General features: G+C 41.8%; 1 protein-coding gene across 3 annotated transcripts in view; it reads right to left on the bottom strand.

Moving 5' to 3' along the window:
- The window catches only part of KMT2A (lysine methyltransferase 2A), an 89115-nt gene extending 73767 nt beyond the window's left edge, over positions 1 to 15348 (bottom strand). The window contains exons 1-2 of one of the 3 annotated variants that reach the window (XM_076002561.1): positions 14874 to 15348; positions 12702 to 12800 (exon numbers count right to left, since the gene is read on the bottom strand). In XM_076002561.1, coding sequence (XP_075858676.1) covers positions 12702 to 12800; positions 14874 to 15302 — 528 coding nt within the window. In that variant the 5' untranslated portion in view covers positions 15303 to 15348. The remainder of the gene's footprint in view (positions 1 to 12701; positions 12801 to 14873) is intronic. The other 2 variants (XM_076002560.1, XM_076002562.1) reach the window with 2 other exon arrangements.
- Positions 15349 to 16341: the final 993 nt, after the last annotated feature.

The following is a 16341-nucleotide window of genomic DNA, read 5'->3' as shown; positions in this document are numbered from 1 at the left end:
TGCGAGACCCCGTCTCTACTAAAAATAGAAAGAAATTAATTTGGCCAACTAAAAACATATAGAAAAAATTAGCTGGGCATGGTGGCGCATGCCTGTAGTCCCAGCTACGTGGGAGGCTGAGGCAGAAGGATCACTTGAGCCCAGGAGTTTGAGGTTGCTGTGAGCTAGGCTGATGCCATGGCACTCACTCTAGCCTGGGCAACAAAGTGAGACTCTGTCTAAAAAAAAAAACATAACAAAAAAAAAAACAGGAAGGGAAAAGCTATTACATACTTTGAGAATATTTAAAATCTCTTGCTTCAGAGCTGGGCATGGTGGCATGTGCCTGTAGTCCCAGCTACTCTGGAGGTTGAGGGAGGAAGAGTTCAAGGCTGTAGTGCACTATGATCACACCTGCGAATAGCTACTGCACTCCAACCTGTGCAATATAGTAAGACTCTGTCTCTTGGGAAAAAAAAAAAAAAATATATATATATATATATATATATATATATATATATATAAAACTCTTGATTCATTCATTTATTACACCTGGTATAATACAAATGACTCTCAAGAATCAGCAAATCAGTAAATGAATAGTAGTTGAATTGCTCCCAAGGCCAATTCTGTTTGTACTAGTTTTGAGAGCTTCAACTTTCAAATTACTAATTTCCAAAGTATTCTGCAAAGCACTATACTTTTAGCGCTTATATTCATGCTATATTTTAAGCTGAGCTCGTTAAAAAGAAATCAGACAGTAAGTTTCATGAGGGAAGGGACTTGTCCAATGCCAAAGCCTCAGCAGTTGGTCATCTGCCTAGAATATAAAAGATGTTCTTTGATAAATTAATTAGATTTTATAATCTCTGTCTCTACTTACTTTGTAGAGTGCTATATTTACAATGCCCATTTAGGAAGATAAGTTTCTTTGCAGACACTTTTTCAACATTTATAATAGAAGAAAATTAGTAACACCTGTAAGTCACTTCCAAAAGTGGAATATAAAAATAATACTGTTGAATCAATAAGTATAATATACTCAAACACAGTCAAGTACACAGACATCAAGAGGCAAACTTCTTATGCCAAGATGGTTACTAAAATTCAACCAGTTGATAAATGTATAGTTATTGAAGTGAACAGATTGTTACGGCAGGGACAAGAGCAGATAATCTCTGGTTATTGGTGCGTCAAAGAGAACTGTGATTATTTGAATGCATAACAGATAGGAAGAGATTTAAACTGTTTTAAATATGATCTCTGCCTGACATTGAGAAATGTTAACACAAAAAGGTCACTTAGGATTAAAAGAGTGCAAAGACAATAACACACTGTTCTTCGATAACTACAGAAGGTAAAATTTTCACCCACCCAAGAATGAAGTCCGGTTTTCAAATATTTAATTCAGTATTACCTAGCAACTGTCACCTAAGAAACACAAATGCTACCTACTTTGTAATTAGAGAACGAGGTTGCACCCCTCATCCCTACTCCATGTCAACAAGAGCAAGAAGCAAAGATGCTCAACATAGCTAAGTAAATTAGACAGGTGAACTCCACCCACCCTGCTTCAGAAAGAGATAATCATAAAGTAGCTCATCTTTTAAAAAACCAGCAAAAGGAATGTACTACTTCAGATAGTAAACCTTTCAGATTCCTAGCAATGCCCTGCAAAATCATTTTAAAAAGATCTTTTTATTCTGCAAGGTCTTAAAAAAAAAATCCAAGAAAGGTAGATTTCTAGACTCCTCATGTTCCAAGTCTAAACTGGTTTATCTGCTTACTAAAGCAGAAGAAATAGGCCCCTTAATTGATACAGGCAGAAAACTAAGTTAATCATCACAATCACAAGGTTTATTCTTCTCTAACAGGAAAGTACCACAAAATGACAAGATCTATTTGAATAGGCTGGAAAAATTAAACAAACACCAACTTTGTTTTCAGAGATGATTCTTTTTATTATAAGAGGTTTCGGTCCCCCATATGACAACTTTAAGCAATACTTCATTTCGAACTATATCCTCATTCAACCACAAACTTCTACTATGAAATTTCATTTTTTCTCTTCCAGCTTGTTCTTATCCTGGTGCAAAAGTCAGGTTGTATCTTTACTTCTGGGAAGATGGGCTGTTGAATGACCAATAGCAACTGGAGTAACACTGAGGAATCCACAGCTTCCTTCCCTCTAAAAGGTAAACATGGTTATCTCTCTGTAAAGTCAGTTTTCTGAAGGAACAGTGTGAAGTTAGATGACAAAAGTAAACATTCTCCTTGGCAAAACAACAAAGCCACCAAGTCGGCCAACACAATTTTGACTTATTATTTTTTAGGAATTGATATTCAAATATATGAGTTGGGAAATTTTGTGTTCTTAATATTCTGAAAAACCAATTAGTTTCTTTTGACTACCACATCATATTTGGAAGTTTGCCATCACATTCTGAGTAGCCTACATTAGGTGGCATTAACCTATTTTTTAAAAAAAGGAAGTCCCTGGTATTTTTTATTATCCCAACATAGAGTCTCTCAAATAGAATAAAGAACCATAAGAGAGTTTTATAATCTCCTGCTTTCTGAATTTATACCTGTGTAACTAGAAAGTTACACGGAAAGTATGAATCTGTTATAATTCCCAGAGTTTCTCAAATGACATCCAATTTTATAATTCGGGAGTCAAACTGTCCTTCACTTTACCACCACTTCAGAATTCTTGCTATAATACATCTTCAACTTTGAACTCCAGTCATTTTATGAGACTGTGGTTAAAAGTAAATATCATTTATTATGTGAAACTTAGAAAATATTCAATATATGTAACAAACCTTAAACCTAGTACCAATTCACTTAAAAGACAGACTTCATACACAATTCCAGTACTAAATTCAAAAGTCCTAAAGGTTCAATAACCCAGTCAAGGTTTTGGAGCTAAGAACTGGTAGGAAAACTGGTTGGTATTTATATCACTCTGCCTAGACTTTTGGTAATCTATATGAATAATCCCAATTCACAGTTTTCATTCTGACTGTACAGGAAATGCTTTCTGCAACCCAACATATCTAAAAAGGTTTCATTCTGAGTAATACAAGCCCTCCACACAGCCTCAAAAGCCAAGGGTCAGAGGCTTTTATAATACTAATTCACATGAAGCAAACTTATATTAGTTTGGAAACGATTTACAAGCACTTGTTATAATATATCCACAGCAGTGATAACCTTAGCAAGGGATATTCTGAAGCATATCTCTTTAAATTGCAACTGAAAATGGACATAAAAGCTACAAATACTTGTTTCCTATATTGAAACCACACCTACTGTTTTCCCTGGTTTCTCTTGATGTTTAAGATTTCTCTCTTAGCTCCACTTAGAAAATTTTATTCTCCTCATAAAACTACTACAAAATCATTATTTCATAAAGATATTTCTCTGGAAGCTTACTACTAAAAATTAATTATTGCCATAAATTGACAATTCAAATCAAATACTTCTTAGAGAGTGATGAACCTTAGGACTCCTTGGGGAATATTAAAAAGTATAAAACATGATCCATGTCCTGAAGGAGCTGAAAAAATATTTATTTATTCACAAAAGGAGAAGGTAGCTTGAGAGGTCATTTTATACAAACACAGGTAGTACTGTACTTTAAAAATATACCTCCAGAGAAGATGATAAAATTATTTTGGTAATCGTTTTACCATCTCTATAATGACAACCATCATTTGCAACAAGTTCTTTACCCAACTATCCCTTACTTCAGTTTAAACCTACTTCTCTTATTCTAGTACCAGTGGAGCTAGAAAACAGCTGGTTACCATTCCTAATAATGGATCCATTCATGTATTTTGAAGAGTTATTAAGTTGCCTCTTAACCTTTCATTCTCTCAACCTTTCCTCATAGGACTGACTTCCAGTCATATAATCATCTTTTGAGTCTCCTCAGAACCGTCTCCAAGGTCTCCTCATCCCTTTTAAGTTGAGGAACCTAGAAATGGAAACAACACTCAAGTAAGGGGATGACCAGTGCTAAGTATTATCTACATAAAAGATAATACCATCCCATCAGGATACCTCAATATCACTTTCAAAACCCCAATCAGTACCTTTACAAAAATGTACTATGATGACTCTTACACTTTCCTCTACCATATTTAGTTTAGTAGCTTTAAAAAGTTAGTCAAAATTATTCTGCTAGTAGTCTTGTTCAAGTTCTCTTACTTTATATAATTGTGATCTTGCAAAGAATTCCTAAAAGTTGTATGTTCATCAAATTTTCAATTCAAATGTTTATGTCTTAAGGGAGTCACAATCTAATTAATGGGACAAAGACAGACACATTCAAAAGTATGACAGCATAAGGTATCCTGGGATAAGTTCTTTAAGTGTAAGGTATAAAGTAATAAGAAAACAAGAGAGAAGTTGAGTTTCCACTAGTAGTAGTATCTGTGAAAGCTTCATGGAAGAGTTAGGATCTGAATTGAGCCATAGAAGATGAGTATGGGCAAGACTTTAAGGTAAAGGGAAGGCTTTAGCAAAGGCATAAAGGCAGATACACAAAAAATGTGAACACCTAACAGTTAAGCAGTCCAATGTGGTTGAAGCACAGAAGTGAGAATGTGCATTCAGAAGATATGGTTCAAAATATAGAAATGTAGGCCAGCTAGATTATTAAGGGATAGGAATTTTTAAATTACATTTTATATTCAGTGAGAAGTCAACGGTTTTTAGGAATAAAGTAACATAATCAGATCTGTATTCAAGAAAACCACTGGCAATGCTGTGTGGAGTGAATAGAAAGGTGGGGAGATCAGTTAGGAGATTACCTCACAACAATCCAGGCAAAGGTAATAGAAATTTAAATTAGGATGGTAGAAACAGAAAAGCAAGAACAGATAAAAGAAAAACTACAGTAACATAAAGGATGAGACTCAGAAATTGATTAGATGGGAGTGGGAAGAGAAAGGACAAAGATACTACCCTGCAGAGAGCAAGAATGAACTTTCAAATAGATGTAGGTTTGGATTTAAATTCTAGCTCTGCCACTTACTAGCCATATGACTATTAAAAACACTATTTAACTTGTCTGTGCCTTAGTTTCTTCATCTGTAAAGACAGGGTACTGAGTATATTAGCAAATCTTTTTTTCTAAGAGAGGTAAAACGGGGCTGGTATTTCTCCTCCTAAATCATACTATCTTCTACTAGTTCTTCTTAAGCTTTAATCTGTTTTTGACCATTCTACTTGTGGTTATTTTTATTTCTCAAGTTAAGTTCCAACCTCCAGAACTTATAATCTACAACTTAGCATTTCTTCTATAATTAAATTGTTAACTGCATTGATCTCTGTAGACCAGCACTCATTCTCCCTTAGAGGTGAAACTTGAGCATAAATGTCAAATAGTCACCAAGTACAGACTAATGGATCTGAACTTGGGGGCCAAAAAAGAACCCTGGGGAGCCTCACAGTTGTTTTAAGGGATCACCAACTGCTCATATTCATAAAAGATCAGCAACACTAGTTACAGAGACCAAGAGCAGCAACCCCAATATAGCTGCCTTGGCCTGATAATTATGCAACTCATAGAAGCACTGTATTCCTTGTTCCTTGGTATCCCACCGGCCTATTTACTGTCTTGTTCTCTTTTTTCTCCCTTCTTTGCCTTATCTCTTTACTACATTTTAGTTGGATACCAATGGTATCTATTATTACCAAGATGGTAGTTGGCCTTCATTTTGGTTCCATGTAGTTTATAGATGATCTTGACACCCAGACCAAAATCAAGAACATCCCAAAGTTGAACTTATAGCACTCAAATAGGTATATGTATGTAGGCAACATATACAGGTATATCTGAGTGTAATAAAAACCAATTATCTTAGTGGAAAAAAAAATTGCACTCATATTCTTTCAATTTCTCAGTTCTAATAATAATTAGGGCTTCCTATGCACCAGGCAAAAGGCTAAGTGCTTTGCAAGCATGATCTCAATCAAGCCTCACAATATTATAAAGGATGAATTTTCCTAATTCACAAATGAAGAAACTGAGGCATGGAGAGGTTAACAAACTTTTCCAAGGTCATTCAGCTTATAAATGGAAGAGCTAAGATTTGAAACCAAGCCCATGATCTTAACAACTCTTAATTACTGTACTAGTACTATCTCACTGTATTACAGATTAGATTATGACATTCCCCCTCTCCTTTGTAAAGGTATTTATATATGTACAAATAAAAAATCCTAGCCAAAGAGATTACAAAAGGATTTCCTCATTAACTAAGCTTAAAGAAATGTTACCCACAAGGTTTTACTGCTTATAATTAAAGGCAGTAATCTAGGGACAATGTCTGTGTTTGATCTAAAAAATTAGTCAATACTCATGGATGGACAGAAGTTAATGTGCAAATTTTAATTTCTCTAGGTATAATATATTTATTATAGACATGATTAACTTCTCCCTAGTCTTTAGAACTGAGAGTACAAAGGAGAGCCTAAGGAAAAGAATTTTTTCCAAAAACACTCCTGACAAGTAACATTACTCTCCTAATTCAAGACAGAAAGGAACAATTACTTTGATGCTATAAAGTAAGAATGAAACAACAATGCTTCAGTAAAGTATGGATAATAACGATTGGATCTCTCTTAAACAGTCTGAATGTTAGAAAGGTTCATAACTTCTGCTGTTGAGAAACATCAAAACATCTACACCCAAATATTCTAAGAAAACACAAAACCAGAAATGCAAGAAAACAGATAAAATACTATATATGGAAGAAACTCTAACTCCTGAAATAAATGCCAGTGGAATAGATGCTACTCCCTGGTACCTCACAAGGTATTGCTGCAGCAAAAATTAAAGGTAAGATATGTGGGGAAATCCCTTCAGTCTATTTGTCAAACAGAAAAACAACTACTCATTTCAAGGAAAGGGGAATTTTCATACACTGCACAGAAAACTGCGAACTAACTCTTAAACTTATATCTTGCTGCTTCCTTAAAACTAACATTCATTAGTGTAGTATATTCGACAACTAAAAAGTTAAACCAAGTTTGGCCTCTAAGAAGTTTTGTACTAGTTCTACAAGGGGACTTTTATCATCCACAACAACTACAAAGCAGGCAACAAAATTCTCCTTTCAACTGTCTTAGTCTTTAGAAGCAAACATTTAGCAGCAGCTACAGCCTCATGGTTGGCTTCTCTGGTGTGTAACCTGACAAGGTAAAAAGCTCATTGAAATATTTAACAGTGGTGGTATGGGTTTCTTTGGATAGGTCAAGAAAAGCAGCTCATCCTTTTTAAAAACATAAAGAACCATTTTAAGGGAAGTCATTCCCTCAGTCCAAGTGTCTGTGTATTTCCTCAGGGCTTTCTCAGAGACCTTATTGTGGGGGAAAATGAAAAGGCTAACAAAAGGACCCCTTTCTCTCCCTATTCCCAGCATAATCTACCTCAGCCACAGGGCCAGTAGCATCCACACTGTCATAAATGCCAGCAATTAGAGAATTAGGCCATAAAACCACCCACACTCAGGTATAAGAGCACAGGCCTCCAGCTTTATTTCATGCATGCCATAAAGGATCCTGTACTTCCTTCTTTCAGGCCTTCTTCACAACCAATGAAATGACAACAACAAAAATAGCCCTTTGTCTGCCTACCTCATACTGATGTGATCAATGAAACCATCTGGGTCCAGGTGAAGGATTTAAGATTCATTTTTCTTAATAAGACTGCGTTTTCTCTAGCATGCTACACACAGATCTGGTAATACATGCTGTACTTTGAGCACTAAGATAATGAAAACTAAAGTCAAACTACTTTTTCCAGAAAATTTATTCTATCTTGTTCTGAAACTGCTCTAGAAGCCCAGCCAATTACTGAACTTCTCAAGAAATATTAGAGCCTACAAGGTTATTCTTAATCAGCTCAACAATTTCTTTTTTTTTTTGAGACAGAGTCTCACTCTGTTGCCCAGACTAGAGTGCTGTGGCATCAGCCTAACTCACAGCAACCTCAAATTCCTGGGCTCAAGCCATCCTCCTGCCTCAGCCTTCTGAGCAGCTGGGACTGCAGGCATGTGCCACCATGCCCTGTTAATTCTTTTTTTAATATATATTTTTTAGTTGTCCAGCTAATTTCTATTTTTTTAGTAGAGAGGAGGTCTCCCACTTGCTCAGGCTGGTCTCGAACTCCTTGAGCTCAAACAATCTGTCTGCCTCAGCCTCCCAGCCACCATGCCCAGCCCAGCTCAACAATTTCTAGAACCTCCTAAAGTCATCTTTTTTTTTAGAGATAGGGTCTGGCTCTGTCACCTAAGCTGGAATGCAGTGGCCCATCATAGCTCATTGCAGCCTCAAACTCCTGGGCTCAAGTGATCCTCCCACCTCAGCCTCCTAAGTAACTAGGCCTGGCTAATTTAAAAACTTTTTTATTTTTTTGAGACAGAGTCTGGCTCTGTTGCCCCGGCGAGAGTGCAGTGGCATCATCATAGTTCACCTGCAAACTTAAACTCCTGCCTAAACCCTCCAAACAACTGGGAATAACTGGGACTATAGGCACTTGCCATCATGCCTGGCTAATTTTTTCTATTTTTAGTAGAGATAGGGTCCTGCTCTTGCTCAGGCTGTTCTCGAACTCCTGACCTCAAGCGATTGTCTCGCCTCAGCCTCCTAGAGTACTAGGATTACAGGTGTGAGCCACTATGCCTGGCCAAATTTTTTTATTTGTAAAGAGCTTCTAGCTATGTTTCCTAGGCTAGTCTTGAACTCCTGGTTTCAAGTGATCCTTCCACCTTGGCCTCCCAAAGTGCTAGGTTTACAGGTGTGAGCCAGTATGTGCCTGGGCCCTAAAGTCTTTTCTAATCAAAAAAGTTAATTCTAGGCCCGTGTGGTGGCTCACACCTGTAATCCTAGCACTGTATAAGGTCAAGGCGGGAGGATTGCTTGAGGTCAGGAGTTGGAAACCAGCCTGAGCAAGAGTGAGACCCGTCTCTACTACAAATAGAAAGAAATTAATTGGCCAACTAATTATATATATATATATATATATATATATATATATATATATATATATATATATTAGCCAGGCATGGCAGCGCATGCCTGTAGTCCCAGCTACTCGGGAGGCTGAGGCAGGAGGATCTCTTGACCCCAGGAGTTTGAGGTTGCTGTGAGCTAGGCTGATGCCACGGCACTCACTCTAGCCTGGGCAACAAAGCGAGACTCTGTCTCAAAAAAAAAAAGTTAATTCTATAACCTCAAAGCTAACTTTCATTCAGTCTGTGTTTCAAAATCTGATACAATTTTAGGAGCAATCAATAATTTCACTTGATTGTCTTCACAACCACCCACAAAAATCATAAGTCTGTGATTTACTCCATGATAAGATTTTATTCACCAAGCTTCATAAAGCAGTCTAGAAAAGATCCAAGCAAATACTTTATAAGAGTGAACTCTTTAGCATTCTCTTTCCTACAGTGCCTACAGGGTTAAGAATTTGATTAAAATGTAGGTACGTCATGCCAGACTCATTAGTAATTTAACCTTTCTTAATCCCTGAAAATAACATATGCAAACAAAGGAAGGTCCCATCCCAGCAATCCTGAAATAAATTCCTCCCAAAATAGTGATAGTCATAAAGCTTCCCTCTTTCTCAAAGGTCTATGCCACTGGGCTCTCCACCTTGGCAGAGGAAGAATGAAAAGAGACAAGATATTCACAAAAGGCCCGATTGAAGGCCTTCAGTTAAGTGCTAGAAGGAAGCTGAAGTTCTGTGCCAACACTAGTGGAATGTGGGCAGGCACAAAGAGATCTTAATTAGGAGACCTACAATTAAAACACAGTGAGTTTCCAAAAGAGAGAGGCACTGCAGTCTGTTATGCCTCTGAGCAAGCAAAGCACTGCTACCACCCCCTCTAACCACAGGGAAAGGGAGGCAATTGATACAGTCTGCACAGCTGCTCTATGGAAGGACAGCTCCAAGGTGAGCAAAGAGATGAAAATTAAGTCAAGATGGGACCATTTTCTCTCAACTTCCAATCAGAAGATAAGTCACTCTTCTGTGAATGCTGATTTCCTCCAGGACCATGTGCCTTAAAATAATTAAATGGAAGGGAAAGATGGGCACAGTCACATGGTTGTCAGTGAGAGATGAAGAAAAGTTCCAAAGACTGCATTTCTAATGCTCAGTACAAACCAAAGTACTTCATTTCAGAAAGTATTAACAACCACTTCCTGCAAAGTAGGTACTATCACTTGGGATTTATAAATACATTGATGTACTGGACTTTTCTTTTCATTTAAAAGCTCACATACCTAAAGGACTATACCACAGAGACTGAAAACAATTTCTCTTTTGGATAGTCAGGAATCCACAACAATGAAAACATGAAAACAATTTTAGCAAACAAGAGGGCCTCCATATGCCAGATAATGCCTGGGGTTCTATAGGTTCTATGAATGACACTTAAAATTTTATCCTTATTCTTTTTATAAGTGAAACTGATCAACTTCATCAAAGTCCTTATATTTTTTCTACACAATGAAAACTTTCCCACCAAAGTGAAATTTATCCTCTTAATAATGCCAGTTGAATGGGCGAATGAATAATCTGATATTAAAAATTACCAAACAGGCTCACTGCGGCTGACTCTTGTAATAAACTCAGAATAAGAAATTCTGATCTGACAAAAAAATTAATATAATAGAGAGGAATCAGAATACTAGAGCATGAAAGATTCATGAGCAATTTAGTCCATCATTTTATAGATCAGAAATGTAAGGTTAAAAGTGAATTGCCCAAGGTCTCATAACTGGTGAGTGACGGACATGAGTGAGATGAGAGCCCATGACCACTGACTTCCACTCTGAAGCTTACTCTACTCCATTCCACTTGTGTTCTCTGCTTCATTTTCCTTCTGCCAATTTTAGGATTAGCTGTAAAGGCAATGGAAGGAGCAACTCCTACTCTTTGTACATATGCCCAATGAACATTAAAAAAAAAAATCACAGACACTCTCCACCTACCTTTCAGCCACAGGACTATCATCTTTTCAAGTCCAACCCAAAAGCCTGCCTCGGTCCACATGAACTAAACTGCAATTTCAAATACACACCAACATTGTAATTCAGTTTTAATTTATACCTAATTAAAATTTGCTATGTTATGATCAGGATGGAAATTTTACTTTTAACATTTTGTGAAGTGGTATGGAAGGTACTGGATTATGAAATAGACTAGCTGCTGATAAATGAACTCTTTCTGGGGTTTATATTAAAACACCCCAAATTCTAGTCAACAGAGAGGATGCTGCTGTACTATGTTTATTTAGATGGCAAAGTATAGTAGTATGAACATTACCTGAGACAATCTTTAGAAAAATGGGACACTGACACTATGGAGAGAAGGGGAGAGGAAAGGCCAAAAAACGGACCTCTGTGAGAAAAGTGCTCAACAAAATACAACTTCAATTCTACTTCCTAAGATCATTCAGAAATCCCAAATAAAAGACCAGCAACACCTATGTATTTTTAAAAATAATACCATTCTGACAGAATTTGGTCATGAAGAACTCTTAAATGTAGTTGTTACCCAAAGAGATAGGTTAGGAACTAATGGAGGTGAAAGACAAGTCTCCCACGACTAAAGGGTTCAAACAGCAAAGTGATCTGGAAGTTCTGTCACCTAGTTTTAGAAGCATTAACTTAGGTTTTGTTATAGGCAAGTTATAGTCATTAATCATTTAAGGCAAACCAGAATATAAAGAGGTTAGAATCATTTGGGGTCATATAACCATTTCTTCATGAATACAGACAAGATGACACTGAGCTGGGAGTGAGTCCTGAGAAGCAATCTTTAGAATTTTCTATCAGCCCAGGATAAGCCCTAAATTTCCCTTTAGGAACTTTATCACTGATTTGTAAGACTATGTTAAAAAAAAAAAAATGCTTGGCTTCTACACTGAAAACTACCAGGTCAGAGGACACCATCACTCTGGTTTAGTAGCACTCAATGCATACCATCAATTCATATTAGATTGCCTTAATCTACCACATAAAAAGTTTACCCATGGAACAACAGCTCATTCAAGCCCAATTCAGAAAAAAATACTGAAGTTTAATATAGGGAGTCAACCATTCTTGTCATAATGAAGTAGCAACTACAGGTAAAAGTTTAAAGGAAAAAAAAACACCTCATAAATATGATCTTATTTGAAATAACTCTAATTCCTTAACAAGCTTTATACTATATACTACTGTTAAGCAAAATAAAACACTAGTTTACAATCATCTCATAATGCCAGTGGATAAGAAAACATTAGCACCTGATTAAAACTTTGAAGGTAATTTGTCAAAGACCAACAGATAAAATATTCTGGTGCCCAGACATTAGGTCCCTGAATCCAGGTGTCTCTCTTTCTAACCAGTCTCTTGAAAAGCTATGATTGGAAGCTGTCAGCATAAAACTTTGCTTTTGAATATGCGATAACATTTGGAACGTGAATACTTGGTCCTTCAATATAAAAGACATAAGCATGCTAAACAAGAAAAAGTGCTTCTTAGGATCCCTTTAAAATAGACTAACTTCTCCTAATAGAGACTTTATTATACTCAAATATACATGGGGCTAAAATTCTACACATAACCAAGTCTCAATTTTGAAAATAAGCAGGTAAATGTCAGTAATTTTTTTTTTTGCTGCTGTATCTTTTAAAAAAGCAAAATCAACTCACATTTAAGCACCAACTCCATGCAAGTAACCTGAACGGTTCAGTCTTTTTGTCATGTATGAGGCCTTTGGTTCTCCAACTACATGGGATCTGTGTTGTTAGCTTAAAAAATACAGAATTGGCCTTTCAAAAAAAAATAATAATCTACAGCAACCAATAAATAGTCTCAAACAACCCTGCTGACTGCAGCTGCCTTCTGAAGGCTGGGAAAAGGAGGTGGAGATAGAGCAGAGAGAGGCAGGGAAAAGGGACGCTGCAGCTAGCTACATAGCAAGGAACACGCCCCCATCATGTCCTCCTTGCTCTGTCAGAAGGCGGGTTGTTGTCAGTCTCCTGATCAGGCTGCCTTAGAAACGATTAAAAAAAGGAGGCAGGAAGACTAACAACTAAAAAATGCCAGCTCCTTGAAAGGAGGGGCTGGGGTCCCTGGGATCTCCTCCCTCCCCTTCTTCCCAGGATCTTTCCGTAAATCTAAAGGGGTGCGGGGCACAATAGGGGACAAGGGGTTTGCCCAGGATATTTTGTGTGCACCAACGGCAGAGCACGCAGGAAACGGCTGGTTGTTATCTTTCCCTTTCTGTTTCAATCAAGAGCACTCCAGAGCAGCAACCCCCTACCCCCCCCTCGCTTCAGCCCCAAGCAGCTGCTCTTCCTCCTCCTAGCATCCCCCATCCCCTTCTCCCCCCTACATTCAAACTCCCCCTTCTGCATCCAATGGAAAACAAATGCGCAACGACTCTGGCTGAACCTGAACTCAACTTCCCTTCCCAGGGCAACTTTCCTTTTTGCTGAAGGGGACTGAATAATGTTCATTAAAGCATCCCAGTTCTCACCCCAGTACTAAAGGAGAAGGGGCAAAGTTCTGACCCTTCATCCACCTTGGGTCCCCTTTAAGAAAGAGAGAGAGAACCCTAAGCCCTCCTTCTAAGGAATAACTTTGCTTCATAATCCTCCTCTTTCTCTCAACCCAAAGCAATCACCACTGCCACCACACTAAAGTATAACTGTCCCTTATCACTCTCCTCACCCCAAACTGGCTACCCCCACCCCTCCCAAGCCCCAGGGTTGGCCTAGGAAAAGGTGGATCAATAATGAAATGTCGAGAAAAGAAGGGCGGGAGGGAGCTAGGGCTGGAGACTGCGTGCTCTCAGGCGCAGTGGGTGGGGTAGGAGAGCAGCTGCTTCCCCTGGGAGGATGCTGCCCAAGTCCCCCCACAAACACCTCCCTCACAGGGGCCCCCTTCCTCAGAGCTGGGGGAAAGCCTGCCTCCTCTCCAGAGGGAGTGGTGGAAAGCTGCTCTTCTCTAAGCCTTGGGAACAGTGGACTATTTTCCCCTCAAAGATGCCACTAATCCTTCATTCTAAAGGAGGGAATGGGTGGAGTGAAGGTAGAGTAATTCCCTGCTACCAATAGGCTAGAAACTGGAGCCCTGTAAGATGGGGGAAGAGACTGCTGTAGGAGGAGATCACCGTTATCTTGAAGGGAAAGGAGGTGCGGGGAGGCAAGGTGGAGAGGAAAGGACATTTTCCCCAGTGGGGTAGGGCGGGTTGGGGGAGGATCTATCTGCTTGGGGTAGGGGGTGGAGGGGAAGGAAGGGGGAGTGGCTGGTAGTGCAGGGACCCGGCCCGGGGATGGGGCGAGGGTTCATCAGGTTTTCAGAAGCAAGGTGCTAGAAGGGACATCGATCCCCAAGGGCCAGGAGAAGAACGTGGCCCTGGATGAGGCCATCACCCGAGAGATGCCGGAGAGGAAAACTGCCCTAGGAGTAACACATCTGCCCAGAGAGGGAGGCGGGGATGTGGCGGGATCAGGTCTCTAGGAGGGAGGGAGGGAGGAATCTTGCTCGGATGAGGTAATCTGTGAAAGGGAGGAGGGGTTCAGTCCCGGGATGGGAAACCCCGGCGAGGGGGTCTGTGCCAAGGGATTTGGGGAAGGGTCAGGGGGAAGTGGGTGGGAGGCAAACGCCCTCAGTCAGATGGGTCTAAACCCTGGGGTGGGGGAGCCTAGGGGCCTGCAGCCCTGTATGGAGGTCCCAAGATGGAAGGGCCATTTGCCCAGGGTCAGGGACCCCAGGATGTTCCCAGAATTGGGATGCTGCTCAATCCCGGATAGGGGAAGGGAGGGGGTTCCACAGAGGGTCGAGACCCCGGACCTGGGGGTTCCTCGCCCCCTTACCTCTCCGCTGCCGCCTCCCCCGCCGCTCTCCCCAAACACGGCCCGGAACCGGCGCAGGTTGGTGCCGATGGCGGCCGAGACCTGCAGCGCCGCGTCGAAGCCCGGGCCCACCCGGAGCAGGGCCGGCCCTGAGGAGGCTGAGGACGATGACGAAGACGAAGACGAGGCGGACGACGAAGAGGCTGCTGAGGCGGCGGCCGCTCCCCCTGGAACCCCAGCCCCGCTGCTTCCCGCCGCCGCCGCGGCCGCCACAGCCGGGGGGGAGGGGGGCGCCCCGGGGCCGCCACCGCCGACCGGGGGCCCGGGGGGAAGCAGCAGGGCCGGGACGCGTTGCCGCGGGGCGCCCCCTAGGCCCCGGCGCCCCCCGCCGCCGCCGCCCCCGGTGGTCCCGGGTCGGGCGGGGAAGCGCCACCGACAGCTGTGCGCCATGTTCGCCCCGTGAAGTGAAGCAGCGAGAGGGAGAGGCGACAACACAGGGGGGCGGGGAGGCGGAGGGGGGGCCAGAGGGCCCCGGAACCTGCCTAACCCGCTTGGCGCCGCCCGGCCGCCTGCACCCTGCCGGCCGCCATGCAGAGCGCCGGGCCGCGCCCGCCGGCCCCGCAATCTGTATACCACCCTTAGGCCTGCGCCTCTGACGCCCGGGCGCTGCTACTCCATCCAGAGGCCCGGGTTGCTGCCTCCAGCCCGCCCGCCCGCCCCGCAACCTGGATAACTGCATGCCCCGCCCTCCGGGAGCGGCATTGCTAGGGAAAAGGAGGGGGGAAGGAAGCCCAGGAGCCCGGAGCGGAGCGCGGGTTCCGGGGAGAGGGGGAGGGGGCGAGGACTCCTGGGAGGATGGAGGCGGAGGGAGCCGGGCCGCCTGCAGCCTTGAGAGGCAAGAGGCCGATTACACTCGTTCCCGGGACGCGCTGGGAATCGAACCGCCCGGGAGAGCAGCTTCCAGTATAACGCGGCTACTGAGTCCAGGAGGAGTGCGCCTTCTCCCCCGCCTCGGGGCACGGATACGAGACGGGTTAGCCCGAATCGAACGCTTCTAGAATAAAAGAGCCCTTATTGTACTACATGCAAAACAGAAGCGTTGCCCAGTTTACTATATGCAAAATAGACAGGCCCTCAATGAATGCGCTTTAAAAAATAAAAAGGAGCCCCTCCCATTTTCATGCTGGAACTCTCTCCAAAATGCACACATCAAGTGGCAGGTCTCCTGCCACCTCCTCGCTCTACTGTGCACTCGTCTGGCTTTCGTGCCCTTCTGCAGAGTTGGGTTGTGTTTCTCCAGCATGGGCGTTGGGGCCACGGCGTGCTCCGCTAACTACGCGGTGTTACAACGAAGCTGAAGCTGGGTGGCTAACGGGGCCTGGAGGGAAGAGGCGGGCAAAAGCGCCCCCGCCCCTTCTTCCTCCGGTCTCTGCCTGCCGCTGCATGCAAAGCAGACCCTAATGTATGCACGCAGAGGGAGGGGGGCTCG

This window comes from Microcebus murinus, chromosome 4 (genome assembly GCF_040939455.1).
Source record: "Microcebus murinus isolate Inina chromosome 4, M.murinus_Inina_mat1.0, whole genome shotgun sequence".
In the NCBI taxonomy this organism is placed as follows: Eukaryota; Metazoa; Chordata; class Mammalia; order Primates; family Cheirogaleidae; genus Microcebus; species Microcebus murinus.
This window is presented reverse-complemented; position numbering and strand designations above follow the sequence as displayed.